The sequence below is a fragment of the Amphiura filiformis genome, chromosome 9, assembly GCF_039555335.1.
Source record: "Amphiura filiformis chromosome 9, Afil_fr2py, whole genome shotgun sequence".
Taxonomy (NCBI): domain Eukaryota; kingdom Metazoa; phylum Echinodermata; class Ophiuroidea; order Amphilepidida; family Amphiuridae; genus Amphiura; species Amphiura filiformis.
Window position 1 is genome coordinate 2,015,112 of NC_092636.1, and position 18,055 is coordinate 2,033,166.

At 36.6% G+C, this 18,055-nt stretch overlaps 1 protein-coding gene across 3 annotated transcripts in view; it reads right to left on the reverse strand.

Moving 5' to 3' along the window:
* Positions 1-18,055, reverse strand: part of LOC140160510 (uncharacterized) — a 121,807-nt gene that overhangs the window by 25,065 nt on the left and 78,687 nt on the right. For all 3 annotated transcript variants that reach the window (XM_072183746.1, XM_072183744.1, XM_072183745.1), the window contains exon 3: positions 11,794-11,904. In XM_072183746.1, coding sequence (XP_072039847.1) covers positions 11,794-11,904 — 111 coding nt within the window. The remainder of the gene's footprint in view (positions 1-11,793; positions 11,905-18,055) is intronic.

Below are 18,055 nucleotides of genomic sequence, written 5' to 3' on the forward strand. Positions count from 1 at the left end.
AAAGTGCTATGAAAAAATGGTTTTCAGTTTTGGCTTTGTTTACTCTTGGGCTTTAATTTGATATACAAAATGATGCAGTTTGATGGCAAATTTAAATTCACCTAGCATAATGCAGGGAGGATTGGGTTAAATAAATAAATAAATAAATTAGTTAATAAAATAAAATTTAGAATAGAATTTCATTGCTTTATAAGTTAAATATCAGCAATTATTCAATTTGCATGCATTTTAGATACGGTGGATTGGTCTTTTGATGATCAACAAGCTAAAACATCTTGTTTTGCGCGGGCGCTCTGTCATAATTATACGAATTTTAAAATTAATGACGAATATACTTGGTGTCATGTTATCGGGTCAGGGATATTGATATTTGATTAGATCTCATTGAAAGTAATTTCGAGTCATCATAGTTGCAGGGAATAAATAAAGATTGGTAGTTGTTGATCATTGATGCATGTACTTTCCTCCCACGAGGCCAGTGAGTACAACAGTGGCTATTCAATGTTATTCATTTCGTATAAAACTAAATGCTTTAGATTTTAATTTTATTTCAAAGCGAGTCTTTAATTAGCAAGCAGAGTCTACCTGTCGGGTGAGGTATGGCTATCAGTCAAGCCAAAGGTGCTCTTCTGGTTAGGTGTTGGTTGATCAGTAGTCATAACATTTTGTTTGCGTGGGCGCTCGGACATAATTATGTCTCTGAAGTCAAAATTGATAAATATTTGGTGGCATCAGGAAAGTTGTGGCCAGGAAAGATTATTGGTATTTGATCAGATGTCAATGAAAGTAATTACGGATAAATTACTTGAAGGGGAGGTGTTAGTTCAAGAGGCTATTCAATGTTATTCTTTCGTATTTTCGAAAGCATAAAAAGATGACAGGATTGTCGGGTGAGGTATGGCTATCAGTCAAGCCAAAGGTGCTCTTCTGGTTAGGTGTTGGTTGATCAGTAGTCATAACATTGTGAATTATTCATAATATTGTCATTTGGATATACTTGTTTTGTTTTACAGGATCCGTTTTTACCTTATGATAAATTAAGGCTACATTAATTAATTAATAAGTCTCTATAAATTGAGACGTAGGCCCCTATTGCCCAGGTGCAGTTGGACAATTATGAAGCAAATAAAAATTAGGGGCCTACATGTAGGCGGCCCATAGTGAGAGTATTAATGGATACACTTTGGGTATTATACATCGGATTTACGTTTCGGTATAAATTTCTTTTATATATCTCGGGCGTTAAAGTTTCAGTGGGTACAAAAAATCTCAATTTCGATGGGGTCAAAGGACAAATATAATAATTAAGTCCTATTCCAAGTGCAAGGCACAATCATGCAGTGAAAAAGAATAGGGCCATACTGTTTGCTCATTCGTACAGTAAGAGTTTTATTGGCACAATTAGTTCTCTTCTTTGTATTTTTGAATTGCAGATGGGGCTGAGGCGCTAAAGGATGGGGGAATGAGAAACGCTGGAACTTGAATCATAATTGGATGTCCAGGACTGGAAAGATGCAGCCATAAAATGCATGCATTCGGTTTAGCTCAAATACGCACATATTCGGAATATTATATGATATTGGAAGGAAAATAAAAATTGATATTTTCTGAATGGGCATTAATGCAGCAGCAATTGAAGAAGAAAAGGCAGAATGAGTACGTGTGCAGGAATAAAAGACCAATGTTACCATTACCAAATACTTACTATCGATATTATTATTATTAAAAGCGATGAAGCAGGACACTGTCGTTCTTGCTCTCCTAGTCAAAAGAGAGCTTGTGTCAAACTTACAACAATTGGTTCCATCATCCGTCATCTACCAGTACTATCAATTTGGGATGAAGTCGTAGTCTATCTACAAACACCAACGATTCTTGCAGCGGTTTGTTTTATGGAATGTACGTTATAATAAATAATCATTACGGTTAAAGATTGAACTGCTCAACTTGATTTTCTACTGCGCCGATTTGCATAATTGCTGATCGCCGAACTGAACAAGGAGAAGGAGATGAAAATATTATACTATTATCATAGAAGTGGTCAGGCTCAAGAATTGTGTAAACAAGACATTATAAGACAAGCATCACTACATACATAATAATGTACTTATAATCACTGTGGTATACATTTATTTATAGATTTACTTGAAATTGAGTTATTTTCTTCTTTTCTTGGCCAGTTATTATTATGATTTATATACATTTGTATATACAATGTATCAGGTTATTTTCTGTAAATTTTCTGGATAAATCTTGAAAAAATTATCTCATGTTATGCACGAGGGCCTGCTTGGAAGCAGTATTAGCCATCTAATTCATCAATAAAGATTTCGGCAGGGTCCAGGTTAGGACCATTCATGTTAAATTATTTGCTTCCTCAGAATGTCGAATGATCGGGTATGGTAGTTAAAATAGTTACCACCATTTGATTCAATTCAAAACAAGCATCATTACTTGTACTGTGGAATTATAATCATTCTTAGGATCATGTTTGCATGTAATTATATACATGTAGATTTATATCAATTATAGACGGTACTTGAAATATAGTTATTTTCTTTCCCATTTATTATGTGATGAGTTTATATAAATTTGTAAATATCACATTATTGTCAATTTTCTGTATTAAATCAGGTGATAAAAATTTCACTTTTATGAGTGCTAGCCATTGAAGTATCAAGAAGTTAAAGTCCTCAATGAACATGATAAAGATTTCACAAATCAAAATAGTTAATACATGTACTATCCAGTCATGAATTTTTCGTGAAAGTTGTGTTTCATTATGAAGAAGGATTACAATATCGGTTAAAGGGAAAGGTGTAATAATATAGAATTGTAATTAAGTCGTAATCCATTGATCAGGGCTAGCAAATGAGTTCCAGAGTCAAAAATTGCATTAGTTTTAGGAAAATTTAACAAACACAAGCGGGGGGTTTGGGCGAGTTCCTAGCATGGCATGACTAGTAACTCGTTGGGAGTAATTCCTCTGCTTTTTCTGCATATTTTCTTAATTTGATGTATTTCTGAAGGTTCGGCAGCCATTGTTTCATATTTGTCAGCTTTTGCTAAACTTATATATATTGCATTGTAATGCACCCTAGCTTTTGATGTTATTTGTAAGCAGCTGCTCCTTACAAATTTTAGAGTAATTCACCCTAGCTTTTGCTCTTGCAACTTTATTTGCTTTGTTTTTGTATGAAGCTATTCTCTTACAAATTTTTAGAGTAATTCACCCTAGCTTTTGCTCTTGCAACTTTATTTGCTTTGTTTTTGTATGAAGCTATTCTCTTACAAATTTTTTGAGTAATTCACCCTAGCTTTTGCTCTTGCAACTTTATTTGCTTTGTTTTGTATGAAGCTATTCTCTTACAAATTTTTAGAGTAATTCACCCTAGCTTTTGCGCATAATTATTACTTTTAGATCCAAAAGAATTATGTTTGCCTTAAAATATGTTTGTTTACATGTATGTGGCTTGCTGGAACCTTTATATGCTTATGCAATTGATAATGCTTATCGTTGTTTGTTTATGTAGAAATATTAAGCGAAAATAAATTCTTGATTCGGTTTGATGCTGATATGTGTGGCAAATTAAGTGGTGCGTCTCATATTCATTTCTCGTGTCAATGGGTAATAACGTTTCTGAAAGCTTGTCTGGAAGAAACCAGTTTACCCATGCAGAGTAATGGTTGCTTCCGGCATGACTGTTGATGTAAGGTCATTGTGTTTTGAACCGTGATGTTATTGTTGTTATGGTTTACGAGTGCATCATACCACGTCCAATCGTAAGGCCCGTTATGGCCTAGCCATGAACCAATGGGAGTAGACCTAATGTTGATGCGGGTTTGCTTTTGGTTCATATCACATTCAGCTTTCATCAAATTCGGATCGAGAAATTTATTTTCCCACCCACCACTCCCTAAATAAGAAAGTAAGGTTGAGAAAAGCTTTGAAATGGTGGAGTATTGCTCTGGGGGAAGGTAATTTGAAATACATTTGTAAAGGTATAAATCCAAGCTAAAAAATCAAACTAGTTGGTACTGTTCATGCATGTAATATAGACAGCTTAGAATATTAAGCGAAAAAGGTACAATTTAAATGATAGTTTTATTCCACTAAGTTAATCATCAATCTGCCATGAGGAAAGTGGATCAATGGGGGGATCATGTAAGTGATTGAGTTTTTAGTACAACTACAAATCGTGTACATACATGTATGGTATAATTAAGCTGAAAATCATTTAAAGATTTTGAAATTCTGATATAATATTAGTCTACAACCTTTCATAGACTGTATACATGTGCTTCTCCCATGAGAAGTACATATATTATTATATTTTGTGCATATTGGAATTGGATGTGTTTTAAATTGGGAATGATGTACATGTAAATGTCTGTGAGATTTGGTAAACAGTACAGTATATTTTTAGTACACATGTTGTTAAGCTGAAATATTTATTTCATTATCGAAGTGGTTTGATGATATTGATTACCGTCATATTGGTTTTAAAAATAATCAGCAACTGTTCTTTGATTAGTTACATGTACTTCTATGAGTAGTACATGTAATGATTTTATGTGCTGGAAAAAGAAAAGTTGATTGGCACATCAGGTCTTAAATTGAGTTTAGTGTTTCAAAAGAGGACCAACATTTCTGCTGCTTCCTTTCTGTGCATTTCAACATAAGCAGTATGTTTGTTGTTCAGTCGCTTACAAATCTTTAAAGTAAGTGGTTGAGCAGCCACAATTGCTAATTTGTTGCCATTAATTCAAAGATGGCCAGGAATCTCTTTTGAGATCCAGTCATTGCATGTTACAATTTGCCTAATTACAATGTTTTTCAAAAGCATTAGCCGTTAGTGCTAAATATGGCATGGTTTATGAGTAGGTGGGTATTTTAGCCTATATAGCGTCAATGATAGTGAATGGGAGTAATTCCTCTGCTTTTCTGCATATTTTCTTAATTTGATGTATTTCTGAAGGTCGGCAGCCATTGTTTCATATTTGTCAGCTTTTGCTAAACTAATATATATATTGCATTGTAATTCACCCTAGCTTTTGCTCTTGCAACTTTATTTGCTTTGTTTTTGTATGAAGCTATTCTCTTACAAATTTTTAGAGTAATTCACCCTAGCTTTTGCTCTTGCAACTTTATTTGCTTTGTTTTTGTATGAAGCTATTCTCTTACAAATTTTTTGAGTAATTCACCCTAGCTTTTGCTCTTGCAACTTTATTTGCTTTGTTTTTGTATGAAGCTATTCTCTTACAAATTTTTAGAGTAATTCACCCTAGCTTTTGCGCATAATTATTACTTTTAGATCCAAAAGAATTATGTTTGCCTTAAAATATGTTTGTTTACATGTATGTGGCTTGCTGGAACCTTTATATGCTTATGCAATTGATAATGCTTATCGTTGTTTGTTTATGTAGAAATATTAATCGAAAATAAATTCTTGATTCGGTTTGATGCTGATATGTGTGGCAAATTAAGTGGTGCGTCTCATATTCATTTCTCGTGTCTACGGGTAATGAGTATGCGCAAGACCCCTATTTTTTGACTGCACAATTCCCAAAGAACCTAAATTTTACCATTAGACAAGTTTATCTGGGGCACTTATTAGGGGAAAGGGAACTATTAGGTCCATGAAAAGTATCTTTATCTGTCCCTTTGGGAACTTAAAGGAGTATTTCGTGATTCTAGCATCCTTTATGACATTTTTCAGTATATATCCACGAAAAAAGCTTGTTCCTAAAATTTCAGGTGATTCCGATTTTGCGTTTGCGAGTTATGCATGAATATGTGTATAACACTTCTCCATAGACAATGCATTGTCTCCATAGACAATGCATTTCGTTCTGGTATACCAGAACGAAATTCAAATTTGGCGATATCTTTGCTAAACGAATTAACCTGCAAGAAATTTTTGGTACATAAACATTATGTACACAGAGGTATCCAGTGGTATAAAAATATCAACTTTTTTTGTGAAAAGTGGGGGGATGATGCTGTGGATCACGAAATGCCCTTTTAAGGTTCGTTTTCAAAAGTTCTATGCAAACTCAAAAGCATGAGGGTAAAATTGTTATGGAAGGGGTATTCAGACACAACATCAAATTCTAGGGCAATTAACTTGGGCAATAACTTTTATTTATCTTTTAGCATACACAGATCAGATTTATTTTCCACAGCGGTGTTAATATTTTTTGCTCCCATACTTTTCAAAGCCCTAAAAATTTGTACATTGAATATCATCCTGAACTGAACCTCTTCAACAAATCACTCAAGTCTATCCTCTCCTTGTTGCATCCAATCACAAGCAATATCTTTAAGTAAGTCAGCAATAACAAAATAGATTACAAGTCTGTTTATTTTGTGTCTAAATGTAAGTCCAATGAGGTATCTTTATGAGAAAACTGTTCACTTGTGTTTGTCTTGTGCAACCCTTGTCCGGATAGTGACATGTATGGTGTTATTTCATCCAGCCCCCTTACATGCAGAGGCGGAGCACTTTATTGTTAGAGTGGACATTTTGGTACTACATGTATTTGTGCAGTTTGCATCCTGTTTATCTCTTCTGTAAAAAGTTAAAATGACTTATAATGATTTGACTTACTGAATATTAGCTTAACCCTAACACTGACCATGGTTTTTTGCTACTGGAAGTTATACAGATGAAAAGAACAAGGAGTGTAGATGTACAAAGAAGGTCCTTGGTATCCCCAGGATGCGAACCTTATGCTGGTTTCATACTTTCTGCCGCTTGCTGCTAGCGTGACGCTTCATCATGCCACTTGTACTTTTCTGCAAGCGGAGCAGCACACCGCTGAGCGGTAGTGGCATGACTATGAAAGCCAATGTTGCCGCTCAGCATCGCCAAAAATCGTATCATAGTCTCATACGTCAGAGCGGCACCGCTCCCAAGTTTGACTTGAATTGAACTCCTACCAATGCTGCCACTTGGGCAGAGCAGCAGAGTGATCGATATTTCAGCTTGCCGCTAGTCACCGCTACCGTTTCTGGTGCGACTGCACAGTGAAGCAAAATCGTCATCATAGTGGCAAAGCGGCAAGTGGCAGGAAAGTATGAAACCAGCATTAGACATACCTCTCGCATGCCAAGCACATAATCACTGACCGCCGACCGGTACCCATGGGTGTTTCGCTGGCCTGGCCAGCGATTCCGTGGGTACTGCCACAACTACAGAGTAGTAACCTCTTACACCACACAGAATAGAGCACTTGCTTTTATCATCTAGCCACTGAACAGAGTATACACCATTATCTTATGATTATTATTTCAGGTTTCAAATACAACAACCATTCATTATTTCCTCCACCCAGTCCAGTTCATTAGCTAACAAATATCTACATGTAATTTCTTCTATCCATCACTTTTGTGGCATCTATATCTTACACATAGTGCCTCTGACGATAGTGATCGCGGGTACAAACCAATACACTTGATGTAAAAGGTTCCACTAAGCGAAATTCTATTACCTCCACGACCCATTATTCAAAATCGCACACTGTGATTTGTTGAAACGTGTCACGTGAAAGACCATTAATTAACAATAAAGTGGTCAGGCCAACATACTTTACGTTCTTCTCGCATCACCCATTATTTATGTTTTTACTGCCTCGGACACATTATGTGTGTAAAGGATAATGCATTGGGCTATTCCATTTAAAATCCACACTACCCCTGTGGAAGATTTTGGAAATATCAGCCACACGGGGAGCACATAGGCAGCTGCATTCGAATTTTATACACCCTCTGAGAAAGATTCAATCTGAATCTTCCACAGAGGGAGGGTGAGTTTCAAATGGAGCTGCCTAATGTGCTAATTCCATTTGAAATTCATGCTCCCTCTGCGGAAGGTATTTCTAAAATCTTCCACAGGGGGAGTGTGGATTTTAAATGGAATAGCCCATTACCCTTTATTACTTAATTAAACAAGAGCACCAATGGCGCTGTGGCTCTGTGCTTTTTTGAATGTGAAAGTAATTGCAGTCGAATGTGCAACAGGTGAAATCATATACATTGTATGTGCCAGATCACACGCAATCATACATCTTGCTGGTTGGTAGCTATATCTTATTTGCAGAGCATAATACATCCATCAATAAGTTTCATATCCACATGAGGTTTTAGTAATTTGACCACAGATGACCCTGAGTGACCTTGGATGACCCCAAAATGACATTCCAAAAATTTGGCTTGAAATGTTGACTGTACCCACCAAGTTTCATGCCCATGCGAGTTTTTAGTAACTTAACCTCAGATGACCCCTGGGTGACCTCGGATGACCCCGAAATGACCTTCCAAAAATTTGACTCTAAATGTTGACTGTACCCACAAAGTTTCATGCCCATACAACAGTTTTTAGTAATTTGACCTCAGATGACCCCTTGGTGACCTCAGATGACCCCAAAATAACCGTCTGAAAATTTGACTCTAAATGTTAAGTGTACCCACCAAGTTTCATGCCCATACAAGTTTTTAGTAATTTGACCTCAGGTGACCCCTTGGTGACCTTGGATGACCCCGAAATGACCGTCCGATAATTTGACTCTAAATGTTGACTGTACCCACCAAGTTTCATGCCCATCGACAGTTTTTAGTAATTTGACCTCAGATGACCCCTTGGTGACCTTGGATGACCCGAAATTACCTTCGAAACTTTGACTCATAATGTTAAGTGTATCCATCAAGTTTCATGCTCATACGACAGTTTTAGTAATTTGACCTCGGATGACCCCTAAGTGACCTCGGATGACCCCAAAATGACCGTCAGAAAATTTGACTCTAAATGTTAACTGTACCCACCAAGTTTCATGCCCATACGACAGTTTTAGTAATTTGACCTTAGATGACCCCTGGATGACCTCGAGTGACCTTCACCCACTAACCAATACAAACTTGTTCTGTCTGGGGTCAAGATGCACCCGCCCACCAAGTTTGAAGAATGTCGACCCCTAGTCTCCGAGAAAAAGGTTTTTGCATATTATGCATAAATTATGCAAATTAGGTAGGTAATTACCATATTTTTGCGCTGAAAATCGAATCAGGTCGAGATCCTCTGGTCATGCTACCCCCACCACGTTTCATCATCATAGGGCTTAGCATTCTTACGGATCCCCAGAAACAGCTTCACAAGGCGGATTTCTTCAGATTTCCAACCATTTTGTAGAAGCGTTCCGCATAAATTATGCAACTTAACAACTAAATGCGCATACTTTTCGCAAAAACTAATCAGGTGATCAGCAGGTGTGTATCATTCCTGTCACAAGGTTTCGTTACCATGCACCGCTATCAATTTGCGCTGATATTCGCATAAATTATGCAAATTAGCTATGTTAATTTGCATATTTTCACCGAAAACATACAATTACGGAGCAAACTTGGATACCCTTCCTCCCACCAAGTAAGCGCCCCCGTAGGTCTTACGGTTCCCCAGATACAGCTCCGGACAAACATTCGGACATCCCACCCCCACACACAGACGGAAATAGTGATTACTAAGTCCCATCCTGAACAAAGTTCAGAAATGAAATTTTATCAATTTGCGCTGATTTTTTGCATAAATTATGCAAATTAGCTATGTTAATTTGCATTATTTTTCACCGAAAACATACAATTACGGAGCAAACTTAGATACCCTTCCTCCCACCAAGTAGCGTCCACGTACTCGTGAGGTCTTACAGTTTCCCAGATACAGCTCCAGGCGGACACACGGACATCCACACCCCGGACAGACAGAAATACTGAGGCGAGACAAAAATGAAATTTTATAACAAATTTTTGTGACTTGAGATCATTTGCATTTTTTGTAAACACCAAAACTGTTCTGTCCTGACATGTCTGTTGTGTCATGTGTGTTGAACCGGTCCAACCGAACAATCGTAAGTTCTGTTCGGATCTGGATCTGCCTGGTCTGGATGCTGTACTCCGATTAAGCAGGACTAGCCTACATCACATCAGTGTTTATTTCTGATAGATTTCACTTCATGATTTTTTCTTCAATTTCATCACTTACGAAAGTACAAAAGTAGACAATCTAGTAGTCAGTATAACCCTCGGAGCAGTTCGTGTGAGACCTACGTACATGGAATAGTAGTACATGGCTTCGAATTTGGAACTTCACATGTTCAACTTGTCATGCCGGTCGAGTCCAGCGTTTACAACTAAAATCAAACCACTTCTATATTAAGTCCATCGCTGAATTTTACAAATAACTTAAATAAACATCTTTATATTTAATAAAAAAAATATTATGGTATGCTCGTAAATGCTTCGGAATGACATTTACCAAAAGCTCATCAGCTCAGAATGGTAAACAAACTAGCGTATTTTCACCTCGATTATGCACCGTAGCTCTCTGTGGTTGAGTTTGCAAGGTCAGTGGGTCAGTGAACTTAGTCTCCTATGCAGCCAGTTTGGTTACGCTCCTCCACAAAAATGTTTGTGTGGAAGGGCGGAACCAAACTGGCTGCTGTGAAGAGACTACTGCAAGAATCGATCAATCACACAAAACTGTTTGCTGATTGGTTCAGAAATGGTGATGTCATCAATCAAGAAAAACTAATCGATTTATTGGTTCAAAATAGCCTCATAGAAAAGTACGAAGTTTGTTGAGCATCGCAGCTTATCGGTAAAAACGTGACCTTTAACAAAAAATCGGCACAGTGCTTTTCAGTACTGCACTTGCGCAAGCCAAATAGTCCCCCAGAAAAGTCATTTGTTCAGATTTATTCGGGATTTATTCAAGATTCAGACATGTTCTTGACTATTTTTGACATTCCTTACCTATCTCTTTATTTAAATTATAAAGAAATAGTGAAGAAAAGTTAAGAAGTAGTCAAATAATTTCTGATCTGAACTAAATCTTAAGAAATGTACCTCCATTGGTTTCCGTCTGTATTACGCATCTTAAATTATACAGACCAGAATAATCTCTAGCACACACAGGAACCAAGATATAACTCGATTATCGTGACTATTTTGGTCTTTTTACCCAAAAATAATACTTTTATCGCCTGAATTTCAATAAAATCTGGAGTGCAATCGATTCGAAAATAACTTAGCCAAACTTAGAAAGCGAAACTTAAGTCTTCATATCAGTCATTAAATGATCCTTAGCATAAAAACCAACAGCGTATTGTGGCCTGAAAATGAATGCTAGTTAGTTGCATGACAAAGGCACTGATAAGCTCCGCTCAGAGCCAAAAACCAGTAATAAATTTAGCATTGTTGAATTATATATAGGCTAATAAATGTGTATCACTTGTTGAGAGACAAATTGGAGTCGATAATGCACACGCGCTGAGATATTGATGTGTCCGATGAACGAGCCCTGCAGGGAGAGTGCACTGGACATATCAACATTCAGCACAAGTGTACTATTGAGTCCAATTGCTCAAACAACAAGGGATCTGCATTTATTAACCTATTTCATATACAAATCTTGCTCAAGCATTAAGAAAAGAAGTCAAATAAAGAATAGTTTGCACTAGCTACAATGCTTCGTTAGTGGGGTAACACACCACAAAATAGGTTGTGGTCAATAGTTCAATGGCAGTTTGACCTTTCTTGCTCTTACTCCTGTAACGAAGCATTCTACCCAACGCAGATCATCCCTTGTTTGACTTCTTTCTACATGACGATAAATCTGCCAATCAGAAACCCACTTCCGTAATTTGAGATATTGATATAAATTCCATCGTGTAATTAATGAGCTGCTGTGACTCAAAAGCGCCTAGTTCAGTGTTGATCAGAGATACTATTTCAGTACTTACTTGTATTTAAAAGTAATGTGATAAGTTTCTTGACAAATTCCAATGGACCGGATGATGTCTTCTTTGCATCTTTGATTTGACCATACAGGGATTGGTAAGAGGGAGGAGCATCTGAAATGACAACAAGGAAGATTAAAATGAGATGATTAAAACATAATTATTAATTATTTCAAGAATAAAAAAATTAGTAGAAAGAAGCAGGTGAACCTGGAAGGAACATGCACAAAACCAGTCAGAAACTTGCAGAAAGACTAGACATTTGTATGATGAAAATTGGATTGGTCTATTTAAAAAAAACCCACCAATAATCCTGATTGAACAACTAAGTTTGTTGCAGTTCATGGAAGGGATTTTATACACTGCCTGAGTGGTATTGTTCGAGTCGTGCTTATCTTTTGGATGGACGAGTGGTTTTCTGAGGGTGTTGTGCGGTCTCATAGGTGTGAAAATATTATAGTTCTTCAGCTATCAGCTATCTCACATCAACAGGGATCAAGAAAATTCCCAGAAGGAAAACCAACTGGCAACCCAAAAAATCTAGCGTCGGTTGTCAGAAGATGCAGTCACATCCTCATCAAGTGTTGACAAAGGCAACAGTGTTTGGTGAAACGTACACATAAGTGCATTTCTGGATCAGATACAGCAAACTTTGTTTACTGACTAATAATCATGCAAATGCCACATTAGTTTTCACAACACATCCTCAAAATATTTAACCAATATAAAATTAAAGTGCATGTGATTCTAGTATGGGAATCATGAGACTGCTACAATGATGACCCAGTTCTGTCTCGTTTCATATGTAGATGATCAGTTGACACTCATGTGATGCTATTTCAATATTATTTCCCCTGACTTGAAACATGTCCTTAATCATAGGATATCAAAACGGGACTTATTATCTGAGTAATTTAATACCACAAATAGGCTTGTATACAGCCAGAATCTTTTATTTTTTTATTTTTTATTTTTTTCTCGTAAAATAAACTTGACCAACCCTATTGTTTTCTTTTACAATACTCAGAGTCAAGAAGGCATTGAAATAATCCATTTTAAAAAACTTACCAAATTTAAAATGGGTTACCTGAATGGGCGATTCCATTTGAAATCTACACCCCTTGTGCAAGAGATTATGGTCATGTCTTCCATAGGGTGTATGGATTTCAGCTGGAATAGCCCAATGCACCCAAAATCACACAATTAATTTTTTAGTGCTGGAAATCCAAAATGCACTTGAGGTTATCAAGATATCATTTTTCATGTTGCAGACAAAATAGAACTTGATTTTTGTGACAAACCCCTCAAAGTACATGACATTAATAAAAATTATAAATGTAATAATAGAAAGCTAATTGAACTAAGACTGAAAATAGTGCATGTAAAACATATGCTCGATTCCACATGGCTTGTTTTGCTAACTTATTTGTAGTCATACCCATACTGACATGGTTACAGGGTTAAGAGCCCTTACAACCAAATCAGATGTGCAGTACACCAGCTGCATACAAGATGAGTTTGCATCACCCTGGATTTGATGCTAAAATCAGGCATGAGAATACTTTTCCATGAAAAAACAAGAAAATTCTGAAAAAGCAGGAAAAAGTGCTGAAAATCATAGATCATCAATTTTTTGACGATGTATGTTAAAATGTAGTAAAATGCTCCAAGACTGGCTAAAAATAAATAAAACATTTAGGCAACAAGCAGGAAAATTCTCATGCCTGTAAAATGCTCAATATGCCATGATGTGCATCCATTAATGAATTACAAAAATAATAGACATGCTTGAAAAGAAATATGGCCCAGAGTGTGTATATTTGAGATTCCTTCAACATGGTATGCTCCTGGAGCACAACTACTTTACTTTATACCTCATAAGGCAGCTATTCATTGTTACTATCTAACATATTTGTGCTCCAGGAGCATAACATGTTGAAGGAATCTCCAATAACCCCATAGCACTGTAAGGCTGTAAGCCTTCCCCCTCCTTCCCCACCCCTGTGGATAAATGCTGAAAAATACCCCATCAGTATCGTAAACAATGGGCTATTCCAGTTGATATCTATACACCCCCTATGGAAATCATTACCTCAATCTCCCACATAGGGGTATAGATTTTCAAATGGAGTCACCCATTCAGGCAATACCATTGCAATTCACACTCCCTGTGTGAAAGATTCAGGTCATGTCTTTCACAGGGGGTGTGTGGATTTCAACTGAAATACCCCAATACACAATGTTTTCATGTTAGTAAATTATCAAGGGAGAAAGTGGGGTTACTAGGCCATGTGTGGAGTCATCATTATTTTGACAGCGATTTGCTCATTATTGCAATCGCTATTGGCTGTGTTACTCTTTTCATTACATCTGATGACACAGAGTAGCATATATACATCGGTATGTTTTTATAGATCTATATCAGCTTATATTGAAAATGATAAGTGCATATCCCAAGTCAGTACAATGACATGGTTCTACTTTCCATAGGCGAGATTCATTTGAATAATTTTTCTGAACATAATTAGGTTGTTAAAGCACTGATTCACTTGCCTAGTCTGATATGTATGACCCGATAACATTATCCACCATATCGTCCATATGCTACAACATTGATGTACATGTATATAAGAAAAGCCAACTCCTTGATGAACGGCATGGTATATAAATTGTTTAACAACACTGCCCAGCATACGATTGGTTAATTGCGATGCTCAGTGGTGTATACATATCCCTAGTCTTCCCCCAACTTGCTCCAAAAATGACTTAACTGGGATAATTACGCAAAAAATGCATGAAAAATTGCAATTTAACAGTATTTTGGCCCATAATCAAGGTGAATTTGGTGTTAAACACTCCCATATGGAAGTATGCATCATATGTCTGTCAAAAGACCCCCTTTTTTAAAGTTGATCTTAACCAATGATTGCCTTTTTTTAAGTTAATACCTGATGATACTTCTTTTTGTAGGTTCGGCTACCCAATGACCCAGGCTTCTTTTTCTAGAATTTTATCATTAAAATGCCACGGAATAATGCAGAAACTTGCCAATTCTCTTACATATATAAAAAAACCTTTTATACCCAATGAACTCCTTTTTTAAACAACATTTGTTACCTAATATGCCCCTACTTCCAGATGCCATGGTACACCTGTCAATTTTACTGTGAACCCCCCTCCCCCTCCCAGAGTTTTGCATGGTAGATTGCAGAGTAGTTGGCATGCCTAGTAAGAGCTGTCTGAGAGAGCTGCCTAATCAGAAGTTCCACTTCTGGGGTCCATTTCAATCAACCTCTAACCCTTTGTAACTCCAGTAACCATTCTCAAGTTACTAACACCATTTTACTAGGCTAGACATGTCCACATTGCTTATTATAGAGGGCGACATTCAATCCAAAAAGTTGCGACCACAGTAGCTCACAGTCAATGGCTTAACTGTGTAATCTCCATAGGGAAATACAAAAATTTGAAATTTGGACACCAGAAACTTGGAGACGTAGTCTAAAAAGTGCTGGTACTTTATCCTTGATACAGAAGTCAGCATGCAGTGAAAGTTAGATTTCATAAAATAAAATCGCCTTTGTGTAAAATGGATCATCGTGGTACAAAATGATGCATTACGTGTTTTTTTTTGTAAAGTCATTGTAAGGCATTGTCAATGATGGTCGCAGAAAAGTGCAGTTTTTTAAAAACAGACATTTGCCCATAACTTCGCTAATTTTTGACCTACAGACATGGTTGACCCCACATTTTTAAAGTTAAATGATCACCTTTTTAAACAAAATAATTTCCATGTGAAATATCCTACTTGAAAATTTTGTGAACATGCCTAACTAGGCATAACTTTACGAAGGGTCCTTGTAGTAAATCCCTATTACTTACGAAGGGTACCAACTGCAAGTCACTTTAGTGAAATGAATTTTATGATACATCGTAAGTTACATTGTAAGATTTTGACACCTTCGTAAAGTTGAGTGAAATGGACCCCTGATCATTACAAATTGAGGTAAAATTACAGGTCTATTTGGTTAAGTACAGTAGGACTACATCTTTCAAGTACTAGTAAATGCAGGGGTAAATGAAGCCTAAATGAGTCTGGAGTCATCAAGCACACTCATCTACTATTTTTTCTACTTCAATGAACTATCTGAGTTGCTGTGATTTGACTTGCTGAAATTTAAAGTAAATCAATTATATGGATGCCAAAAAATGAAGCCTGAATAAGATCCCCTCCCTTAACACATATAGAACTACATAAAATGAATGCACCTAAAGCATCAGAGTTCTAAAAAATGTCAATGGTATATCATAATATAGGATAATCTAGTTCTATGTAAGGGTATACCAGTATCTGCATTACCACAGACCAGGTGTTACTTTCTGCTTAAAGCCATACCTTTTTAAATGAACTTATAGTTACTTTATTTCAAACCAGATGTTTGGAATATTGGCTACTATAAATCTTTAAATAATTTTCAGCCAACCAAATCTGTTGTGTTAGTAGGACAACAGTTCAATTTTTAAAGTCATAATTATGACACCGAAATCCCCCGCCATACGGTTTCTTTCATTTTACCTCATTATTTCAGCATATTATTGGATGGAAAACCTTCCTGACAATTGTTACAAATCATTTCATATTTTTGGCAAAGAATAAAGAAATTTAAATTAAAATTTGATAAAAATCATCTATTATGGCTTTAAAGGAAAAACACTTATTTTCAACAACAACAAATATAGAAACATACTGAACAAGAAATGTCTTTAAAAAAGACAATGCCTCAAGAGATTCCAGCGGGCACCATCTGTTATTTGCCATAAGAGATACTTGAAATGCTAGCTTTAAGCCTAGTACAAGGAACTTATACGATGTCCTCATTCACAAACTGATACTATCTGTCCATCGCAGCGTATAAGACTATTACCGTAAGGCAGCGATTGAATGAATATTAAACAGTCAAGAATAAGCTCCGCCGCCCGCTGTTTCGGATCCCTCACTGTCTCCCAAAACATCAAAAGCGTTGCACGATACTTACTTAAGACTGTCCTTTTTCACACAACGCTACAAAGTAAGGCCAACTTGCCTACAAATGGTCAAATTTTGGCACGAAATATCTCTGTGTAATCCTATGCAAGTCCCACATCACATCCATCACATCGATATCGGCGATCGTATTTTTTTTTACTTAATTTAGGCTAGGCTGGTTACCACCAGCGTCATGCGCGTGACGTGACACAGCTAAAATAATCAACCGGAAATCGGGGACCATTAAAACGTCAACAATTTCAAAATACGCAATGACAGTAAACTTAATGGCGAGCGGTCCGAATTTTGAGCCATACAAGTTTACGTGGTGAACTAGCTTTATTTAAGCCATCTTGCAATGGTAATAATTCTGATGTATTTAATGCAGGAATATACACACCCAGTTTTTGCCCACTTTGTACATAAATTTTAAATTTACACACCCAGTTTTTTAAATTTACACACCCAAACCTTCTGATCCTGCCTAAGACCCTGCCTAGCATGGAGGACAGGCCTAGGCAAAATAAAAGCTTTTTTTCTAATAATTTCTCCGCAAGCGTCATTTATGTCAACAAATTGTTCGCAAATCCACAGCAGGGTTGCAAATATACCATATGTCACTCGGAGTGCGACAATTTGTACAGATAAATTTATCACAGGTATTTTTCTATTAATTTGGCCATTCGTCTGCATATTACCAAAAATAATGCATTTTGGGCGCGACCGCTTTCTCCACTAACGTTATTTATGTCGACAAATTGTTCGCAAATCCACCACAGGGTTGCAAATATACCATACGCCACTCGGAGTGCGACAATGTGTACAGATAAATTTATCACAGGTATTTTTCTATTAATTTGACCATTCGTAGTGCATATTACCAAATATAACCCATTTTGGCCCACCGTTTCACATGAACGTCATTTATTGCGACAAATTGTTCGCAAATCCACCGTTAGTTTTAAGAATATAATACATGGCATAAAATGTGACAATTTATCAAAATAAATTGATAATGAACGCTTTTGTGGATATTTGCCAATACAATTATACATCTGACATGTATATGAATTATGATTATGTCTTCAGGCTGTCTTCAGTCAGTAGGAATTCAGATGAGTACATGCAGCTGAGACTAGTCAATGCTAGTCTCAGGTTGTAGTAAGCTACAAATTTCAAATGTAGGACTTGTTCTCATTGCTTACCTGTGTTTCACATCATATTTTGTGGTCAAAATGA